This window comes from Hypomesus nipponensis, chromosome 3 (assembly GCF_054491055.1).
Source record: "Hypomesus nipponensis isolate SF chromosome 3, ASM5449105v1, whole genome shotgun sequence".
Classification (NCBI taxonomy): domain Eukaryota; kingdom Metazoa; phylum Chordata; class Actinopteri; order Osmeriformes; family Osmeridae; genus Hypomesus; species Hypomesus nipponensis.
In genome coordinates, this window is record NC_140363.1 from 4,071,952 (window position 1) to 4,092,548 (window position 20,597).

A 20,597-nucleotide genomic window follows, 5' to 3' on the forward strand; every position below is an offset into this window, starting at 1 on the left:
AAAATGTGGTCTTTAAAAAAAGATTTGGGGGAAAATGTGTTTTTTGGAGAGTTAAAGGTGACGTTGTTATATTACAACAAAGGGTCTTACAGGGTTAACTCAGAGTGGACGTAGCTTACTCAGAGTTGATTTAACAAATCAGCTTTTCTGTAACCGAAAAGTCGGAGTTTCCCATTTTAGAGATCAACTCAGAGTTCAGGGTTAGGCTGACGTTTGTTAAACCCGCTACCTGGAATACTCCCCAGCCCATTTGGAATGGGTTCGTAGTTTTTAAATATCTGTCAGTGTTCAGTAGTGTGTTAGGACAATCAGCGACCCCGACATTTCCGTGCGTTGAAGGGGCCAAGCCAGGACGCAGTAGGGTCGCTGCTGTGTGTCGCCTACTCTGCCGCTCACCTAGCGTAAGGAAAAGGTTGCACAGGTAAAGGAGTGGAGCCGGAAGAACGAGCAAATCGGGTTGCTCAGTTTTGCATTCTTCTTTACAACTGAACTTGATCATTTCATAGTAGTTCTGATATTCTGAAGGTAGAACAGGGGAGACGAATCATGATGGACCAGGGAAAGAAGATCATGTTGATTGTAGTGGATGTTCTTTGTGTGTTTGCTGGTAAGTGATCCCTTTTCACCACAACATGGCTGAAATATTATTTGTATTACTTCACAATAACACAGGCAGACTCAAGCACAGTGTTAATCCTACACGCGTGTCATCATTCTATACAAATAAGTCTAGATAGCTAACCTTTTTGAAAGAAAAACCTATGATACACGTTTTTGTAAACAAGTTAGATTATAGGACGGGTGCAGTACACGCGCGCGCGCGTACACACACACGTTATTTTTTTTGAAGAATCTGGATGCATGTTGCGTCAATTTTGGTACTGAAATCTAACTGCAACCAAATGTAGCCTTCTGTAGAATAAAAGTTCAGTCAAGCCAGGCTCATTCGGACCTGCCTTGCTACGGGTGTATACATTTTTACATTTTCACAATTATGGATATGTATTTATATGCAATTCCTTAAGCATCCCTCGTGTCTTTGTAACTCTGGTGTTTAACTCATAGAAGCAGGTGTGTGAGGGGTTATGTGTTTCTGACTTCAATGTTGACTGGGCCTACCTGTTTTGACTTGTAGTGTTATAGTTTAGAGAAGGCATGTAAAGAGTGTCCTCTTACTGTACACGCTCATGTCTCATTCATTATCTCTTAAGAAACGACAAATGACACTACTGGGTCTTTGTGTTAGGGGGTTATTATATGTGTGTATTGTGTGTTTTTTAGTGTTTTTTAAGAGTGTGTGTATATGTAAGTATGGGTGAGAGGTTATCAGAGTGTGTCCATGCATTGAAAAAGCAGCGATGGATATGGAGGAAGGAAAATACCAGTCTTTCCTTAACCCCCTCTGATCTGGACCTTTGTACAGTACTTGTTGGCTCGGCTGTGTTTGGTCCGATGTGTACACACACTCCTGATATATCTTTATCTATAGATTAAGTAGTTATGTTCTATTACAAACATCTTAACTGTGATCGGTCTTCTTTACTCCCTCTTATTCTCGAGTTTTCTTGTCTTATCCATCTTTGTGTTACCCTCCTTTTGAGGAGCAGTCAGCTGTACAATAGTCATTTCAAATGTCCAACACAGGTGAGATACGTTCCTTTATTTGTGTGTGTGTCTGTGTATGTATGAACTGTATGTGTTGCAACATATTGATGTTGAAGGTGTTGAGAAAATGTGCTGAAAAGCCCATTTGTAACTTATCACCGGACTCTCTTTCTTTCCCATAATTTTCCCCTGTAATCCTCTCTGGTGACCATTCCTCTATCTCACCCCTATTCCCTTCCTGTTATCACAGCCTCAAAACACACACACACACCACTGCACATACAGTTCTCTCTTTGACACACAATGCCACCAAAGGACACCAATACCAGGAGATAAACATGTTTACACTTTATGCACTCCTCATCTCTCTCGCTCGCTCTCTCTCTACCTCTCAAATATGTCAACGACAGCATGCTATAGGTCACCCCTCAATGTCTTCACTGAGCAGCACTCAACAAATTATTTGAATGCCTTCCGCCTTGTTGACCATCATTAGTTGGGACAGATTGATACAATGTGTTAAAGCCATCTGCGCCCTTTCTAGGGTAAGTACATTTAAAACAGAGGACAGCTGTTGCTGCTGGTCTTCAAGTCAAAATTATCATGCAGGCAATGACAGGATAAGTTATTGCGTCAGTTGTCCTCTGTTGTGGTTTTGGATGAGAATGAAGTTGGGCCCTTTTCACAAAACATCTTAAGGCTCAAAGAAGCTTCCAAATTGTTATCAAGTCACTAAGACAAATCACAAACCTAAAATGGCCGCAGGTAAAATTTTTAGAAACATCTAATGTAGTTTTTGTCTTTTTAGCTTTTCAAAGGTATTGGACTTAATCACTTTTATGACCATAATAGAGCTACTCAGGGATGCAGTCACTTCACCAACAAGCAACCCAATAACACCAGAGATAAAGGTTGTGACAACTCTGTTACTTGGCCACAGGGAAAATGTGCCCTCCAAACTCCATATCATCTGACAATTCAAAAGTGTTTCGCTTGATGTTTGCCAACTACAAAGTGAGGAAGACAACTTGATTTCAATAACTGGTCAACTGAGTGTAGCTGTGTCATAGATTGGATACATCCAAATTATTGCGCCGTTACAATATGAACATGCATTTGCGAACATCATTTTGTTATAGCATCAACACACCAGTAGCTTAGCCACGGGGGGATCTGGGGGGGCCGGAGGCTTCCTCATTTGCAGTTCTGGAAATTAACGGATAGCAGAGAATGTCTAATATAGAGAGAACTGCCACTCTCGGGAAACTTCCGGGTTCTGAACTGGTTGAAATTCCATGTGAGGGCGCTAACGAGCGAGTGCAGAATGAATGGAGGTCTATGGAGCGGTACCCCTCAAAATCCACTTTTCTCAGGATATAATTTTTTGTTCAGTAATTTGAATTCTGAATTCGAAAGGGGAGGCCAAAAAAATACACACTGCCAGGTTTTAGATTTTTTGAAAGTCGCCTTTCTGTTCTAAAAAGCTTTTGAGAATGTCATTGACGTCATACACATCGTACAACCAGAGCTACTGCTTGACGGCAAGCTCTGGTCACTTACTTTTTTCTCTCAGGGCATCGACAACACAGCTGACAGGTTAGGCTCTCCCTGTCAATACACATGCTTGAAAGAGTTTTGGCTTGCTAATGTTGTTGCTGATGTTGCTAATGCTCCGACATTCTGATTCCGCTTCGGATGCCATCAAGCGGGAGCTCTGGTCGTATCAGTCCTTTACTAACCAGTCAGCATTCAGTAGCAGAATGCTAGCGTGTTATGGGCAACAACGACTCACCATGTAAGAAATCAAAAGGACATAAGTACTCGTTCATTCAATTTTCGACCTATAATCCATGTTGAACATGCACAAACTACAATCAAATCGGAGATTTTTCAACGACAATCGAGCGAAAGAGACAAATTTAGCCGTTTTGCTCCATAGACTCCCATTCAACATGCACTCGCTCGCGATCACCCCCAGTGGAACTCTGGTGGAACTGCAGCCAAATTAGGTACAATGGGGTTTAATAGGGAGTGGCAAGGCTCTCCTTAAACAGGCTCTGCGGATAGGATGACTTTATAGTGCAAAATAGAGAATCCCGACTCTATGGTGGCCCACGGGTGCAGACCACACCAACATTAGTGAAGCAAACACATGTTGAAAACAAAACAACATTAACACACAACACAACGACATTAACAAAAACGAAACATTTATTAAAACGCTACATTTCAAAAACAATCTACTACTTACAACACAACAGCATTGGTTCACACCACCAACATCAGCCGACCCAGCAGCATTAGCCGAGAACACCGCAGCATTAGCCGAGAACACAACAGCATTAGCCGAGAACACCGCAGCATTAGCCGAGAACACCGCAGCATTAGCACAAAACACAACGACATTGGCAGAAACCATGGAGTTGATATAAATAGAGACAGCTACTTCTGTCTTCCAAGATGGCGTCCCCATTCATTTCTATGAAAGTGCTCAGTGCCGCAGTGAGGCAAGCGAGAGCGCGAGACTGGACGCAGCCATTTTTCCACTTCCGTGTCTTTCGGTCTAGCTTTAAACAGTGGCTCTTTTTTTCCCTAGCTCCGAGACCTCGTGCACGCTTGCAACTAGCTGCACACGTCATACTTTGCGACAACCAGTCGCGAGCATAGATTTATATGGTTACGAGCGTGTGGGCATTGCAGTTTCAGAATCTATGGGCAGAATGGGGTACAAGTCCAATAAGAATCAGACACATGATGCAAACTTAACGGAAATGTAGACTATTCTGTCACTGTATAGTATTCCTTTCACTTGTTTTTTAGGCTATATGGCTAAATATAGGGCTATTCTAGATGAAACTCATCACATATGTTGCTTTTTTTCTTTGTGATATGAGTATGATTTACAACGCATTGTATCGGATGAAATAAACTGTTAACATGAACAGCTCTGTCCTTGTTCTCACCAGGCAAAGAAGGCTTAATAGTTATTTTGGTAACCGAAATCTTCCATAATGCAGACTTACCAAAGCTTACTGTCAACTTTATATTCAAACGAAATGCCACAAAATTCACACTGCCTTCAATTTCCTATCAGTGTCGAAATGCGACCTGTTTTTTACATGCTCAACCTAGAAAACCAAACGTCTATTAATGGATATAACGTGATCTAACAAGACGTGTTAATAATGTAATAAATAAAAGCTCGAGAAGTGTGTCTAAAATATACTTTATTGAACATTTGCCTTTGAAAGGGGCATGTTCATAGAACCATAGGCTACAAGACGTTTCCATCAGATGTAAGTGGGGGTGAAACATTGTCCCACAAAAGCCGTCTGGCTTGATGACACGATCAAAAAAAGAATAATGGGTGTGTTTAACAAAAGCTTCTGAAGGCAAGACTAATATTATTTAAATATATATAATTTCCTATTGTGGTTAACAGTTAAAGTATTAATCTTCGTCTTTGCTCCAGATAGACATGTCAACAATCTATGCTTGCGCTTAACATAATATATTTGCCATCATGTCATGAACGTTTTTACGAAAAATCAAATCTGTTTGAAAATAACGGGAATAAACTATATTAACAACATTACATGTTGGCCTATGAGTGACAACGATTTGCTAAACTTGCTACAACAAGGCAGGCAACTCAAGCCATTTCTCCCTGTGCTCATTCAATATAAGTCTATGGCTCATTCAGCTCAATGTAAATCGGCTATCGGCCAATGTGAACTTTTGTGCTTGTGCCCTGTTAGTATCCGCAGGCACATTTGCAGGCAAATTTTCTTGACGTAAGCAAATAAATGGGCTGCTAGTTTACCCGTTTCGGATTGGTTTCAATCTTAGCAAAAATCAGGAAAAATTATTCTATGAAAAAGCTAGTAGTATGAGCCAGGTTCGAGAATCGAACAAAAATTATTGGGGGAGATAGTTTTGTAAATGTTGACTGGAGTTAATAGAATAAAAACGACCGGAAGAGTTGGAAACCTAACCGTAATGCAATACCACCTACATTCACCGGGGCCGTTGCTTCAAGCCGAGGGTTGGGGGCTTGGCAGAAACGCTGCATTTCAAGTTCACACCCAATCGTTCTCCAGACCACTAGGGGCAGTGCCAAGTGGAATTAGTTGGGTTCTCATCTAAACAAATAAAACTTTTGGACAGCCGGGGGGTGTTCCATCAACGTCGATTAAGGGAAAGCGAGACTTATTTCGCCAAGTCACACTTACTTTAGCGAGAGTTCCGTTCCATTAAGGTGGATTATTCTAGTTCGAGCTACGTAACCAAGGATCGGGACTAGCCTGATCCGTGTCAGGCTAAAAGTCAAGCTAAACTAAAATGTGTTGCAAATAATTTCAAACAGGCGGAAACAGAATCTCAAAAGACAGTTCCGTCGAGTAAATTCCTGCGCGCAAAGCACTTTAGTCCGTGTTCGGGAACGTAAATTCAGACTTTTTGAAGTGCAGACATGAATTATTCTCGTGTTTAGGTCTACTTCATCTCCAAAAAATATAATAATATAAAATAACAAGTTAATAAATAATGTCACTTTATCTGTTTTCAAAAGCCATTGGTTAATTGACATAAAATAAGGCCTTAGAAACTAAGCAGAGCCTCAAGACAAGTCACAATCAATTATGGCGTATCCGTTCTTTGACAAGCCTGTGGTGGATGAAGGTGCTCAGATTAGACAATGAGCGTTTATCCCACCAGCCCCAAGGGTCTTCAGAGACAGAAGTAATGCTTCCCTGACCAGTATCTGTGGAAGAAGTATAGGTTCAGCATGCCCAGCATAGTTTATCTAGATAGATTTAATTGTCATTCTTAAATAAAATAAAACATTAATTATATATATATATATATATATATATATACAAATATATATATACTGTGCAATAACACTTTAGCAACTCTTAAGGATGGCAATGAACACATAAGAGCAGCCTACCATCCTTTGTAGAAAGTAATAGAAAGGAGAGTAGACTATAATAGTAGAAAGGAGGGTAGTAGACTGCAGTCTATGTAGGTAGGCCTAGACTATGTAGTCTGCTGGAATCACACAAGGAAGCAAACCCACTGCAGCCAAGCCTCGACACTGTTCAGTCTGTCTGCATCTGTCTATGTCTTTGCATGTGGGACGTTCTTGAACTATGCCAGGAAATGTGAAGGGTATACTTTGCTCCAAGCAGTACCTGAATATTATCATCAGTTTTTCAGGTAATCGTGAAACACAAAGAATCAAGGAGACTTTTTATTCAATTGTATAAAGTATTTTCATTGTTTAAAGTAGCCTATATGTTGACAAGCCTCTATATTACCTCTCCTCTGGCTTCCCGAATATTATAGGTGTAATATACTGTCCCCATGGGTGTTTCCAGGCCCATTGGAAGACTCAGGGGGTGACTGCCTGGTGCCCCCATGGTTGAAAGTGTTTCTAAAATGCCCAGTGGCAAAAATTAGACCAAGTGCCCTACTGTCTGCCATTCACATTGTGAAATATGCTTGAGTGCCTGCAGGATGCCCCACACAATAAATGACAGTGTGCCCTCTATAAATGTAAAAACATGTCTTAATGAGTTCCTTTATAGTATAGAAAATGTGATGCAGTACCCTATATGGTGCCCTTATAATGGCCTAAATTGGACTGTTCCCATGCCCTTACTTCCAATGGAAAAGGGTGCTGTTATGAAGTGCCCTTTATGCTGCCCCTACATGACAGTGTCCCACATGTTGCCCTCTCCAAAGAAGACAATTAGATGCTGTGCCCAACAGTCTCTCCTAATGTTCCCAGTAGGGCATGCTTTCCCAAAGTTAGTCCATCACTGTCCAAGCCCCCTCTGGATCTGTGGAGGCAGACTATTTTAATTGGAAATAGCCTACTTGTGATATAATAATGCTAGTCATGCTGAGCAATTTAAAATAACTGTTCTGCCAAACAAAGTGTGCAGTTTGGGTCACCTTCTGATCTAAAAAGTCAGTGAATCCCTATTTTAGTCATGGTTATCTTTCCCTTTTATCTTAAAGCTCAGTTAAAAGATCAGTTAATAAATGCGTGTGGCAAAGTTATTTTGAAGTAATTTATTCAAGATGTGAAGACAAAAACATTATTAGCTCACATCAAGTGCAATTAACCATGGCTTTCTTCAGTGTTTTGAATTTTATCCTACAATCTTCAATTGCTCCCACGTTCTTTTTTGGGCTATTATTCTCAATCTCCTGTTGAGAATATTGGCCATAGGCTAGCCTGTCAGAACGGTTTCAGACAGCTCATCAAATTACGCTAATTATCAGTAGGCCTAAATGCATATAGGCTATATATGTTAAGTAGATTTGGTAGGTCTACAATATACGCATTTTAACGGTCGTAATGGTTTGACAAGTTGATCTCCCTTGCCATGTTAATTGCGGCAACATTGCCCTTTTTGGGGACAACTAAAAAAAACTCAAAAAATCAATTTACGCTGCTGAAACAACACCTTTCTGCTGCTTTACGCTTTGCTTTTTGCGACATAACTCCTCTTTTCGACGATCGCCTGATCTGGGCTGCAGAGTCTAAGCTTATTGAGGTCTAGCTTGAATTAGCGTTGCCTGTTAGTGGAACGGAACGTTAGTGGAACGGCTTCAGGCTTAAGTCTAAGTTGACGTTTGCCCAAGTGAGACTTATTCGTGTTAGCGCGACTTGCGTTAGCGACGTTGATGGAACACCCCCCAGGTCAATTTGAAATCATTCAAATCAAGAACATCAAACAAGAACACAACTTAAATTCACCAATGAAAGTTGGTTTTATTATATTTTAATTATAATCTTATGTTTTACAAAATGCACGCCCTCTCTTAGTTTCAATGATTTTATACTGTTATGTTCGAAAGCAAACCTCCAAGAGGTAGGCTACGTAAGCGTGTTCCCGTAGAGTTAATATACTTCACTTGATTTTACTACAACAGGTAAAACACCCCACTTTGCATGCACTGCCCCTAGTGGTCTGGAGAACGATTTGGCGCAACAAAAAAACAAAACACTACCCTTTGCACACCCAGTTTTAAAACCATAACGTTCTGCTCAATGTTCTCTGAACGTTCTAATCGTTCAATTTTGAGCGTTCTAGGGCGAGGTTGACACATCTGGCGTGTGATTGGACCCTGCCATTGGGTTTGCGGGAAGGTTCGTCTCTTTTGTGTTTTCTGTGTCGTGTAATGTTGTTGGCATTTGACATTGCTGTTCTGTGTTTGTGTATGTGTTTTTGACCCCTGCAGCACACTAATTTCCTTTTGAAGGATAAATAAAGTTGGCTAACGCATGACTGGAGTGGGACTGCACATGAGGAGTGTGTAACAGCGACCAAGTAACGCTAGGGTAAGACTGACTAACGATAGCCAAACGCATGCAATGTTAGTCAAACGTTCCACAAACGTTATTCAGCGTTATCCAGTATTTAAAATTAAACGTTGAAGACCGCTGGTCTCCATGAGAACTTTTGTCCATGTTCAAAACTTGTTTTTTTGGACCAGCGTTCTCCGCCGATCATCACCGATTACCTGCGTCACGCTCTTCTGGCGATGTTCTGGTGCTATAGCAGCGACCATGGACCAACGTTTCATATAACGTCATAGAACGTTGACCAGACCGTTATGGTATGACGGGGCCTTAACATTATGGCATAACATCCCACTCTATAAAATAGCTTACTATAGCATTTCTGAAAATGCTATATGAGTAAATTATCATTTTACAACCTCTACATTTGGCTGCAATGAATGCCCATATTTTCTACAAAGAGTATGAATTTAACAGTAAGCTAAATTACATGTTGTGTTGAGCTGTAATTTGGGCTATCAGAATGGAATTCTTGGAATGTTGGATAACTGGATTTGAGTAGACAACATTGAAAGGAACTGTTAAGGCCAAAATGCATTGATACACTATGCGATCGATCTTTAGAAGGGGGGATGGGATACATGAAAGATGCATTAATATAGTTTATAAGCACAAAAAAAAAAAGAAATCCTGTGGACAATGCAATACCCGAGATTAGCCTATTAATTATATTTAGTCCGTAGATGTAAAAGCTACAAAACGTATTATAAATTATTAGTACTGTCAGTTAAACGCGTTATTAACGGTGTTAAAAACCCATTTGAACTGTGTAAATTTTTTTATTGCGAGATTAACGTTCTTTTTGGCCTAGAAAAGCTGTTGCAACAAATACTGATGTTAGAAAAACTACAACACCACACCGGATCTAGGTAGATCGGAAACAAAGGCGTAGCAGGCGTTTTAAGTGATGGCGAGTGCGAAATGCCGAAATGGATGCCAATAAAATTCTGAATGGAAAGTTCACTTTAAAAAAGATGCCAAATGGTTACATTGACAAGACCAAAGTGATCTGTGTGTTTCGTCGTTGTGAACTGAGCTATCATCACAGCACATCCAGTCTGAAATACCACTTGATGGCCAAGCACACAGCTGATGGGAATCCTCCGCCCCCTCCTCAAAGCCAGGCGATTGCAATGTTGTTTTCAACAAACAAAAAAAGATTTGCACTAAGCAATCCGATCCACTTTTCCATGTAGGTAAGAGCGTAAAAATGAGAACAAATAATGGGCCAAAAATAAATCAAGGGACATTTAGAATAGAAAAAAAATGTGCGATTAATTATTGTAATTGTTTGACAGCACTTTAAATTATCTGTCTGGCTAATTGTAGTAGAGACGCAACCAACTTGATTTATCAAATACAACTTTCATTTTACATAGGGTGACCAGATTTGATTTGTGAGAAAGAGGACACTTTGTCATGACAAAGGGGGGTATTGCATGCATTTGTTATTTTAACTTTTTTGCAATTTACTTACAGTTTAGTGCAGTTTAATTGTTTCCCGCAATAATTAAATGCTAGCGTGATAATAAGTGACCATTTCAAATCATACAAACTGTCATGATGCATTATTTTAATGCAGTCATTTTTCTTTTAAAATAGCATCTGCTGGTTTTACATGTACTAACATACACATGAGAATATGATAAATGTTTGCAGTGGGCGTATTTAGGCCAGGGAATTGACTGTAAAATCCCCCCCCACCCCCCGTTGAAATGAATGAATGACTCGAAAAAATTTGTTCATTTTAATGAACGAGATTCAAAGATCCGAACTTCCCATCACAAACTAGCACGTCATATCTATGTGTTGTTGCTAATGTGCTGACATTGTGATGTTGGCTAACACTAAAGTGGCTAGCAAACTAGCTACCATTCAAGGTACCTTTTGTCACAAAGACTTTGTTTCCTCCTAAACTGTGCAACAGAACGTAAAATCCAATACAAGCAACGCTTTCAGGGACCAAGACGCACATCTTGATACCGACATTGTCTCTGTAGTACCAGAATTGAGGCCCAAGTTAGGGTGTGAAGATAATAGAGATAGCTAATAAAAAATAAAAAAATAAATATGTGAGATAAAGTGGCTGTTTATCTATCCACGTTTTTCGTCATCTTTCATTGCCCAAGTACGGTTCCAATACAAAGAACACAAGTCACCAAGAACGGCAAATGCATCTGATTTCCCAGAAGTAATTGCAAGAACACACTAGGGTGACCACCCGTTCTGCTTTGCGTTGTACCACACAGCATTTTTCTCCCCTTGTCCTGTATGTCGCATATTGAGAAAATGTCCCGCATTTTTATCAGTCTGTTGGTTTTTAAATATCATCTTCAGAAAACGTACATGCGTTTCTTTTTTTCTCTGTATTTGCTCCCGCTGGGGTCCATACTTAGGAAGCCTGATATGTGTTTTCACCGTTATGCAGATGATAGTCAGATCTATGTCCCTCTTAAAAATGATTAAACTGTTGGTCCATGACCGTGTCCGTGTCTTGATGACATAAAGGCCTGGATGGCTCTTAACTTAACTAAGTTTTAATAAAAGTAAGACAGAAATTAAGTTTTTTGGTGGCACCACCGGGACCCTTTGTGCTAATATGGGTTCCTTAAGCCAATATTTTAAGACAACAATCACTAACCTAGGGGTAAAAATTTACCCTGACCGTGAGATGGACAGACAGATGTCAGTGGTAAAAAAATGTTTTTTTGTCATTTGAGGCAATTGGCCAAAATAAAGCAATTTCTGTCTTGGCAGCATTTTGAAACAGTATGTTTCCATGATGGTATCAATTCGAATCTAGCTTTATTCGGATAATGCTAATTTGGGGGGCAACTGCTATTATCCTAATATATATGTCAGTGAATAAACGTAATCATTGGCCGAAAGCATGTCATGTCCCAGTACGATACGTGGAACTGTTTTCATTACAACTAGTGGCGATACAGGCCTTTCCGCTTGACCTCTTCACTACCACATCAATAACAGCGAGAAAGACGGCGAACGGAGAGCAAGTTGAAGCTACGTCCCTCTACATTTGGTGCATGATGACAATAGGAGTACTGCGTCCAGTTCATAGTCCAATTCACTGTTTACAAGCATGCGATGTCCAAATTATCAACCGACTTGGATCGAGTTATCTAGAGGTGTCGATCGGATCGTAGTCGGACCACAATTATTCGAACAAAGGTGTTTACAAGAAAGGGATCATTCTATTTCAGTCCAAATAAGCCAGTAATTCGAATCCATGTAACCATGGTGTTTGTCACTAATAGATTGGATTATTGTAAAGCATTGGATGTGGGGGTCAGTGGGTCCTCTATCGCTCGTCTCCAGTTGATGCAAAACGCTGCTGCACGTCTTCTAACTGGAACACGTAAATACACTCACATTTTCCCAGTTTTATCTTCACTCCATTGGCTCCCTATATATCAAAGTATGCATTTTAAGATTCTTTTATTTGCTTTTTAAAGCCTAAATGGCCTAGCCTGGCTCTGCCGAGTGCCGACCTACGTACTTCCGCTCAATTTAGATTTTGCTTCTGTACTCTGTACAAATGAAATGTACGAGAGTCTGGTTGGGACCAGTATATAAATGGCCTTGCCCCCCTCTACATCTCTGAGCTGTCACATCCTTATAGACCCACCAGTTCTCTCAGGTCAGCCGATAAACTGCTCCTAAGTGTGCCTAAAACAAAGTGCAAGCTAAAAGGGGATTGTGCTTTTGTGGTAGCAGCTCCTAAATTGTGGAACGATTTACCCCTACACATTAGACAGGCAGCTTCACTGCCTGTTTTTAAGTCTCTTCTTAAAACCCACCTCTATGCTTTGGCCTTTGAAAACTGAAATTGAAAATTAATGTCTGGTTATATCCCTAGATAGTATTAGGTCTTTGTATGGTGTGTTATTGTTTTTGTATTTGTAGTTAGGGCTTTATGTATTCATCTATTGTTTTACTGTACAGAACTTTGTGTTCATTTCGGATTTTAAAGTGCTCTATTTTTTTGTTGTTGCTTGCTTACTCTTTCGCCGGCTCGCAAGCCCAAACAAGTGTGTGTGGCGTGCCTGTTGTTTTGTTTCCGGTCTAGCTAGATCCAGGGTGGTGTTGTAGTTTTTCTAACAACGGCAGTTAATTGTTGCTAGCTCTAATCAGATGTACTAACCATGCTAATAAGAGAAGACTAACTTTGTATGCCAACGAACAGCAATAACTAGAACTAATTTGACAGACTATAACCAAAAACGTATAATACACGCGCTCTCTAGCTAGCTACAGTAAAAGTGTTGCTTACGTTAGATACTAGACCTACAGTCTAGCTCTAACTGCATTTAGAATAAGCTATAGCTTACAATAGTAAAGCTGGCTTGTCGGATATTTGTGTTTCTCCCTTACAAATGTTGAAAAAGTTTTAAAATAATGCAGTAGGCTAATTTTATCAATTTACCAGCTAACTTGCTTCAGAACACTGAACATGAATGGGGTTGAATGTTTGAAAAGACAATGTTTGGGACTAAAGGTCGCAAATGACACGCTTCAACCTTCTTCGATTACAATGGAAGTCTATAATGTACCAGTATTTTAAGAAAATATTATAAACTATATACATGTTTCTTAAAGTATTTGTCGTAGTTTTATCTAAGTGAAAGTCGCTAGTTGTCTAACAGCATTAACAGTTAAGTCAGTGGCGTTGTTAGACATAAAACTGTACTGGGGCACAGGCCTCTATTCATATACCTTCTTCCAAGCGTGTTGCCCACAATGCACTATTAGGCTATTCAGGGACGCAGGTTTGATATCAGCTTTGGCAGGGACATCTAAAGTTAATGCAAGCTACATTTTTTTACCTTCATATAATATTGTTTTTATGTTTTTATAAAAATAAGATGATTGGTAGGCCTATCATTTAGAAACTATCTTTAGTATTGTAATGTTTTCTTAGCCTACCTCCATTCTAACTTGTGTGCCGAGTCCGACACGTGGACTTCTGTGTGCGTGCTGCAGTGGCTATTTGGCAAGCTCAGAAGAGCACGCTGACATCCATCGGTTTGTGTTTTTGGTTAAACTGCTTTGATTTTACAAGCGTTGATTGGGATACTGCGTGTATTTTTTCGGGATTGTCAACCTAAATTAATGCACTGACTAATGAGTAAATTGTTAAAACTCAAACTTTAGATTTTACTGGGGCACAGCAGATTTATACTGGGCACGTGCCCCTGTAAAAAGGGTCAAAGGACGCCCCTGTGTTAAGTTATGTTTTATAAACAAATACAATAAAAAAAACACTGTGCTCCTAAATGTCTTTGTGTGCTCCTAAACTTTTCATGTACTTCTTGGTGAGAACATTAGCGTAGAGCCCTGATATTGGCCCTTCGGAAGCCGAGGCTCTGCCCACCTACGTACTTCCGCTCAATTTTCATTTTGCTTCTGTACTAAGTCTGGGAATTCAGCATATTAGTCGGTTTTCGCAAACAACATTTTTGTAGGTCCAATCAGCGAACAGAGGGAGTGGCTGAGAACGATGACGTTGCAGTCACGCGCTAGTTTGAGTTGTAGTTCAGTAATGGCGGCGGAAAAAGATGCAAGCGAAGCCATTCGGTCCGTTGTGGCAACGCTGCCAAATATCCAAAAGTTAAAGCCGGAGTAAGAACTATCTTTGCTGAGTTTGTTGGTGGCCATGATGTTGTGGCCCTCTTCCCCATGGGGTTCAAGAAAAGTTTGATTTTCCAGCTTGTTCCGTTAGTGGTGAAGGAGTTTGCTAAGGCGAATGCTAGCAATTGGTTATGGCAGATCCAGAGTGGTTCTGGGCAGATCCAATAGTTTTAAACTTCAACAGTTCAAGGTAGTTAGCGCTTGTCAATGGAGCGATCCCAGACCCTCTGTACAAATTAAATGTAGGAAGGTCTGGTTAAGACCAGGCTAAGCTTCCCTTGCAGTCTTAAAGAAATCGCCACTAGTAGAGAATAGTGTGCACTGTTTTGTAAAAAGTTTGAAGCAGAATTGGAAAATTAAGAAATATTCTTAGAATTTTTGGGACTCAGTTTAAGTATTTGGTACATTTTAGTACCACATTAAGTCTCTGTGATTGCGTTTCAATTTTAGTTTGTAAACAATTGGGAAAAACTGTAATCTATGTCTGGGCAACTGAGAGTTTGGAAATTTGGGGTTTGGAGGTTTAGAAGATTGGAGTGGGGGTTTAGGAGTCAAAAGCAAAGAGACATATCATGTGCACAGTACAGGTTTATTATAGACAATTACATTCTTGTGACATGGCAGCTATGTATAAAAAAAGGAAAAATTAAATGAAATGCAAAACACAATCAAAGGAAAGCGCGCACGCAAAAACAGAGTATTGCAAAAATAAATAAAGTATAAGAAATTGCCACACCAAAATACAAGAATGCCAACAGTATTATTGATATAAAGTGAAGATTGCCTATGAGTATGAGTTAGGGTTTAGGAGTTTGGCATTAGTAGTTTGGAGTTAGGGGTTAGGAGTTATGGTTTGGAGTTAGGGTTTAGGAGTAATCGTTTTTGTCCCAGTTTCCCAGACATGGATTAAGCCTAATCCATGTTTGGGAAACTGGTCTCGAAGTTTGGAGTTGGGTTTTAGAAGTTAGTAATAAAAGTGTTTATGTAGAGGTTAGGTTCAGGAGCTGGGGTTTAGGGATTAAAGGTTTGGGGTAGGAGTTAGGTTGAGTGTTTATTTAGAGGTTAGGCTTACAAGTTAAGGTTTTGGAGTGAGTTATGACTTGTTAGCCTTAGGTATTAGGGTGAGTTTATGTAGAGACTAGGTTCAGGAGTTAGGGTTTATGAGTTAAAGGTGAGGAGTAAGTTAGGATTTAGCAGTTTGGAGTTGGAGTGTTTCAGTGGAGGTCCAACATTTGTCTGACAAAGTAACATAAGGGTTAAGATGATCCATCCCACAGTTTTACTGTCTCACAAAACAGACAGCCTCTTGAGTTCCAACTATGTGTCAATGTCAAGGGGGGGGGGGGTGTTGACTCCTGCTCTCCGACGTTCCTGTGTGAAAATATCCATGATTCTGACAGAGAGGGAAAGAGTGTCAAGAAGAGGAGAGACAAAAAGGGGAAAAGAGAGGGACAGCAAAAAAGGAGAGCAAAAGATGAATGCTCATTGTTCAAATCAAAAGTGTGTGTGTGAGAAAGAGAGCAAGAGCAATACATTTAATCATTGTTTACATTTGGCAGTGCATGTACAGTGTTAAATGAAGAGGGCAGTATGTGTCAGGATGTCTGTTGTTGTTGCTTTTGGATGGGACTGTAATGTGAGTGCTGGTGTGTACAGTTTGGCATTCATGTTTCATCTTAAGCAGAATAACAGGAACACTTACACTTCCTGGCAGGTCAGAGGTTAAGAGGAAGTTCTACTTGTGCCCAATTGCAAATTCCTCCATGTTTATTTTCTCTGAGTGGAGTCCGGAACTTCTTGCCAGATGAGATTATGAAAGAGTAAAACAATACTTTCCCTTCTTTTTCTTTTATCTTACAGTTTCATACATTCTGATACTCAGGACAAAGAATACCTTTGCCCAGATCTGTGTGTGTGCGCATGCTCATGTGTGTGTAACCCAGACAGTGGAGGGTTTGTGTACAAGATAGCAATATGGATAACTTGTCCCCGAGACTCAAATTGTTTCTAAAACACAAGCTTACTTGAAGAATAGTGGACACAACTAGTCAGGTCAAATTTAAAATGATATGAGCTGCTTGAGGAGAGGACAGCAGGAGATAGGAGAGGAAAGGACCATGATGAGAAGGCTATAGTTTAACATTACATCTGATGAGAAACTAAATTTCCTGCAGCTACTGGCAATGTACCCTGCTAACTAAATGCTTGATGGTGGACACTTTAAAGTCCCTTTAATTGTATAAGATAACCCTCACATCTCAAAATGTTCAGTGACTGTATTAATAAACTGTGTCACACTCCCCACAAAGAAATATATTCATCTCATCTTAAAATATTGACCAGTTAATAAGCATGATGTTAAGGAAAACAGGAAGACTAATGTTCGTAAAGTCCATGACATTAGCCGGTAAGGTTGAGCTATTGTGCCTTGAAGATTTAAGAGACAGCTTTACACACTCTGGTGCCAGTCTGCCATTCAGTCTCTTTGTCTTTGGTCTGACTCACTCCTCAATTTGTGTATGTTTGTGTTTTAGAGAAAGATAATGTATGTGTGTTGCAGAAGGAGAGAATGTGTGTGTAGGTATGCTTCACAAGGACAGATAATGAGTGTGAGTACTTCGCAGGGAGGGAATGAATGTGCGTAAGATAGGGAGAGAGAAAGATAAAAAGGTTAATGGAAACAACTTTTTCCATGGACCTTTCCACGACAGATCAGAATTTCTCATGAGAGGAGTGTATAAAGACATTGGTGACCCATGAGTGTATATGTGAGATTGTGTACTAAAGAAAAAGGATGTCTATATAGTTGACTGTTAGTTAACAAATTAGTGTATGTGTGTCGTAGAAGTAATGTGTGTGTTTGGTTGTATTGTTTGAAAGTGTAATGGGTGTAATGTATTTCACGTGTCAGTGGTTGGTTCCCAGGCCCCTGTCTTTGTCAGTAGCCCTCAGGGTCATACGCTAAAGGCTAGTACACCAAGCCACGTATCAATGGTGATAGAAACTTCCTCCACAAGGAAAGAGCGGGAATTTAGCCTATAGAGGTCACAACCCTTTGAACTATATACTTCATCTTGTACTTCTCTCTGTCTCCCTTTGACTTTCTCTATCTTTCTGTCCCTCCACCGTCCCTCTTTCCTCTCTAGTTGCCCTACCCTCTGCCATCCTGACCATAATGTTCCAGCCATACCAGCGAGGCATCCACTGTGAAGACAAGTCCATCAGCTACCCGTTTAGACAGGCCACCATCTCCCATGGCACCATGGCTGCAGTTACCATCTCTTCCTCCCTCATCATAGTAAGTTCAACCCTGCCCCCATCTCTCTGGTCCAGCCTGGCTGCCATGTTTTCTCTATACAGCTATGGGATTTTGGGGATATTAATGGGTGAAAGGAACAGCTCAGTGGTAGAGTATTTTCACTTTCTGTCTCTAAGATCACCGTTGGAGAGGCATATTTGGTCTACTGCAAGCGGCTCCACTCCAACTCCCAGTTCAACCAGTACCTGGCAGCTCTCTATAAGATAGTGGGCACCTTCCTGTTTGGAGCTGGTGTCAGCCAATCACTTACAGACATGGCCAAGTTCACCATAGGTCGACCTCGACCCAATTTCCTGGCGGTCTGTTCTCCCGTCGTGTGCTCTGGGTATATGCCTCAGATCAACTGTACCGGCAACCCTCGCAACGTCACAGAATCCAGGTGGGTCTTATGGTACTTGTCTGTCTACCTCCTTCTGTCCTACTCCCTCCATCTTAGTGATGTGCTAAAGCATTGCGTTAACCGATCGGTTTGTTCCTGTATGTTCCAGGTTGTCCTTCTACTCGGGCCACTCCTCTTTCGGGATGTACTGTATGCTGTTTCTAGCAGTGAGTGCTGGACTGTGCATATGGTGCTTTTCCAATACATGGTATCGGCTCATCTTGACGGACTCAACTGTACTCGCAAAGTTCATTTTCCACTGCAGATAGTACCCACTCTATGAAGCTGGTCGTCGTATAGCAACGCTGCATGAAACTGTCATAACATCTTCAACGCAACATACTCCACTCTCACTGGATCCTTTCATCAGCAACCACAGGAACATCTACACTTCCTCAATTGACATTGTTTTACTGGTTGACATTTAATTGAGTTGTCCATGGAATAAAACTGTGACAGCTATTATAGCCAGCAGTTGCTATTATTGTCTTAATTCTCTCTGACCAGTCAGTAGTCTGCACTGTTTTCACTTCACCTTTTGTTTTCACTTTGGCTTGCTTTTAACCTAGACGGAGATGGAAAACCAAAATAGTTGAGCCAGTACCATGCAATGAAAAAGCACCAATAGTAGTGGAGTTAAAACGACCATAGACACAATTTTTCTATTAACTGCTTCTTCTGTTTCTTACAGATGACCATGTGTTATGAGGATCATGACCTGTGCATGTGTGTGTGTGTGTGTCTAGCTGTACGTGCAGGCTCGTATGCAGGGAAAGTGGACCCGCCTCGTTCGACCTACCATTCAGTTTTTCCTGATTGCGTTTGCTGTGTACGTAGGGTACACACGCGTGTCGGACTTCAAACACCACTGGAGCGATGTGGTGGTAGGTTTACTACAGGGGGCGCTCATTGCTGTGCTGAACGTAAGTGAGAAAGAAGAGGGTAGGAGTGGCTGTGCATCATGCACTCTATATCTAGTTATCATTGATCTATGATCTAAAAATGTACGCTTCTCTTCTCTCAGGTCTGCTATGTGTCAGACTTCTTTAAGTCCCGCCCCTCCCGCTGCCTGCGACCAGCAAACCCCTCTGAAAACGAACATCTGGAACGCAAACCCAGCCTGCAGCCACCTGACAACCAACATAGCAACCACTACAACTCCTCTGCGCCTGTATGAGTACTTGACAACACAGTAACATCTACCACTGCCACCAGATGAGCTGTGTGAAACAACCACACTATAAAAAAAGTGACAATCCAGGACATGTTCAGACAACTTAATCAGAATGAAAAACCACTACATCCACTCTGGTGCAAGCTTGTGAGCGCAAAGACAACACAAACCACAATTCGCTTTAAACAAACCAATTTAAGGGATTTATATGATTTAAGCTTATATTAGTAAAATGTTTAACCTGCTGAAGAGAAAAGGGGAAATGGATGGGTACAGAGATAGAGGTAGAAAGAACCAGACAAAGTGCAAATGTTGTTCACCAACTTTATTCCAACTGAAATCATTATCCAGCTTGTGCCTTTCAAGAGATGTGTATCTTTCTGAAACCAGTGTGCATTGTAGCTATATCCCTTATTTGTCTTCTTCCCTCTCTCGTTCCACTATTGTGTCTTTGGACCATGTTTTTTTAACTCAATAATACATGTCAGAAATATGTATACTGCATTACATGTACCAAATGTTGTCATGCTGTTATATCTTATTTTTGTTTACAGAATCATTGTCAATTCATTGTCTAAACCAACGTTGTACAAACTGTAAGAAAGAAATTCCAGTTAGTAATTGTTCTTATCTCAAAGAAATATTGGACTTTTTGTACCTTTTATAACCTTTTATGTACACAATACATGTTTTATAATGACTATACCAAACTGTAACTATTATGATTTCCTTATTGTTTGGAGATAGCCAACATCAGTAAAGAGTCAAGCCATGGATTACACACACACATAAAAGTATGTTTGTAGGCCATGCACACCTCTTAAGCCTTACTGTGATATATCACCAAACTCTAGAAGATGCCTGGGTGCCTACAGAACCACAGACCAGGGGATGGGGAATTACAAAACATTAGTGTGAAGTCTGTGTATGATGGGGTTTTACACATTGTTTTAAAGGTTTTCAAATATCTTTTGATACTTGTTCTATATCCGTGGGTATGTTTTTCAATTATTTCATGATTAAATATGAGTCAATATGCCTTATAAGAGGTGGTGTCTTGATTTTCTTTGAAAGGGAAACAGTGTGAGACAGC

The 20,597-nt window shown here is 40.4% G+C and overlaps 1 protein-coding gene across 6 annotated transcripts; it reads left to right on the forward strand.

Moving 5' to 3' along the window:
• Positions 1-203: 203 nt before the first annotated feature.
• LOC146299397 (phospholipid phosphatase 2-like) lies at positions 204-20,550 on the forward strand. 6 transcript variants are annotated; one of them, XM_084684528.1, is made up of 7 exons: positions 213-421; positions 526-607; positions 17,779-17,930; positions 18,068-18,330; positions 18,440-18,497; positions 19,077-19,253; positions 19,355-20,550. In XM_084684528.1, exons 2-7 carry the CDS (start codon positions 547-549, stop codon positions 19,505-19,507), a joined length of 864 nt encoding a protein of 287 aa, XP_084540654.1. In that variant the 5' UTR covers positions 213-421; positions 526-546; the 3' UTR covers positions 19,508-20,550. The 6 variants fall into 6 exon arrangements, with proteins under 6 accessions (XP_084540656.1, XP_084540654.1, XP_084540659.1 ...); XM_084684532.1 differs by lacking the exons at positions 213-421; positions 526-607 and adding exons at positions 8,382-8,770; positions 8,884-8,962; XM_084684530.1 differs by having other exon boundaries at positions 204-607; positions 19,022-19,253.
• Positions 20,551-20,597: the final 47 nt, after the last annotated feature.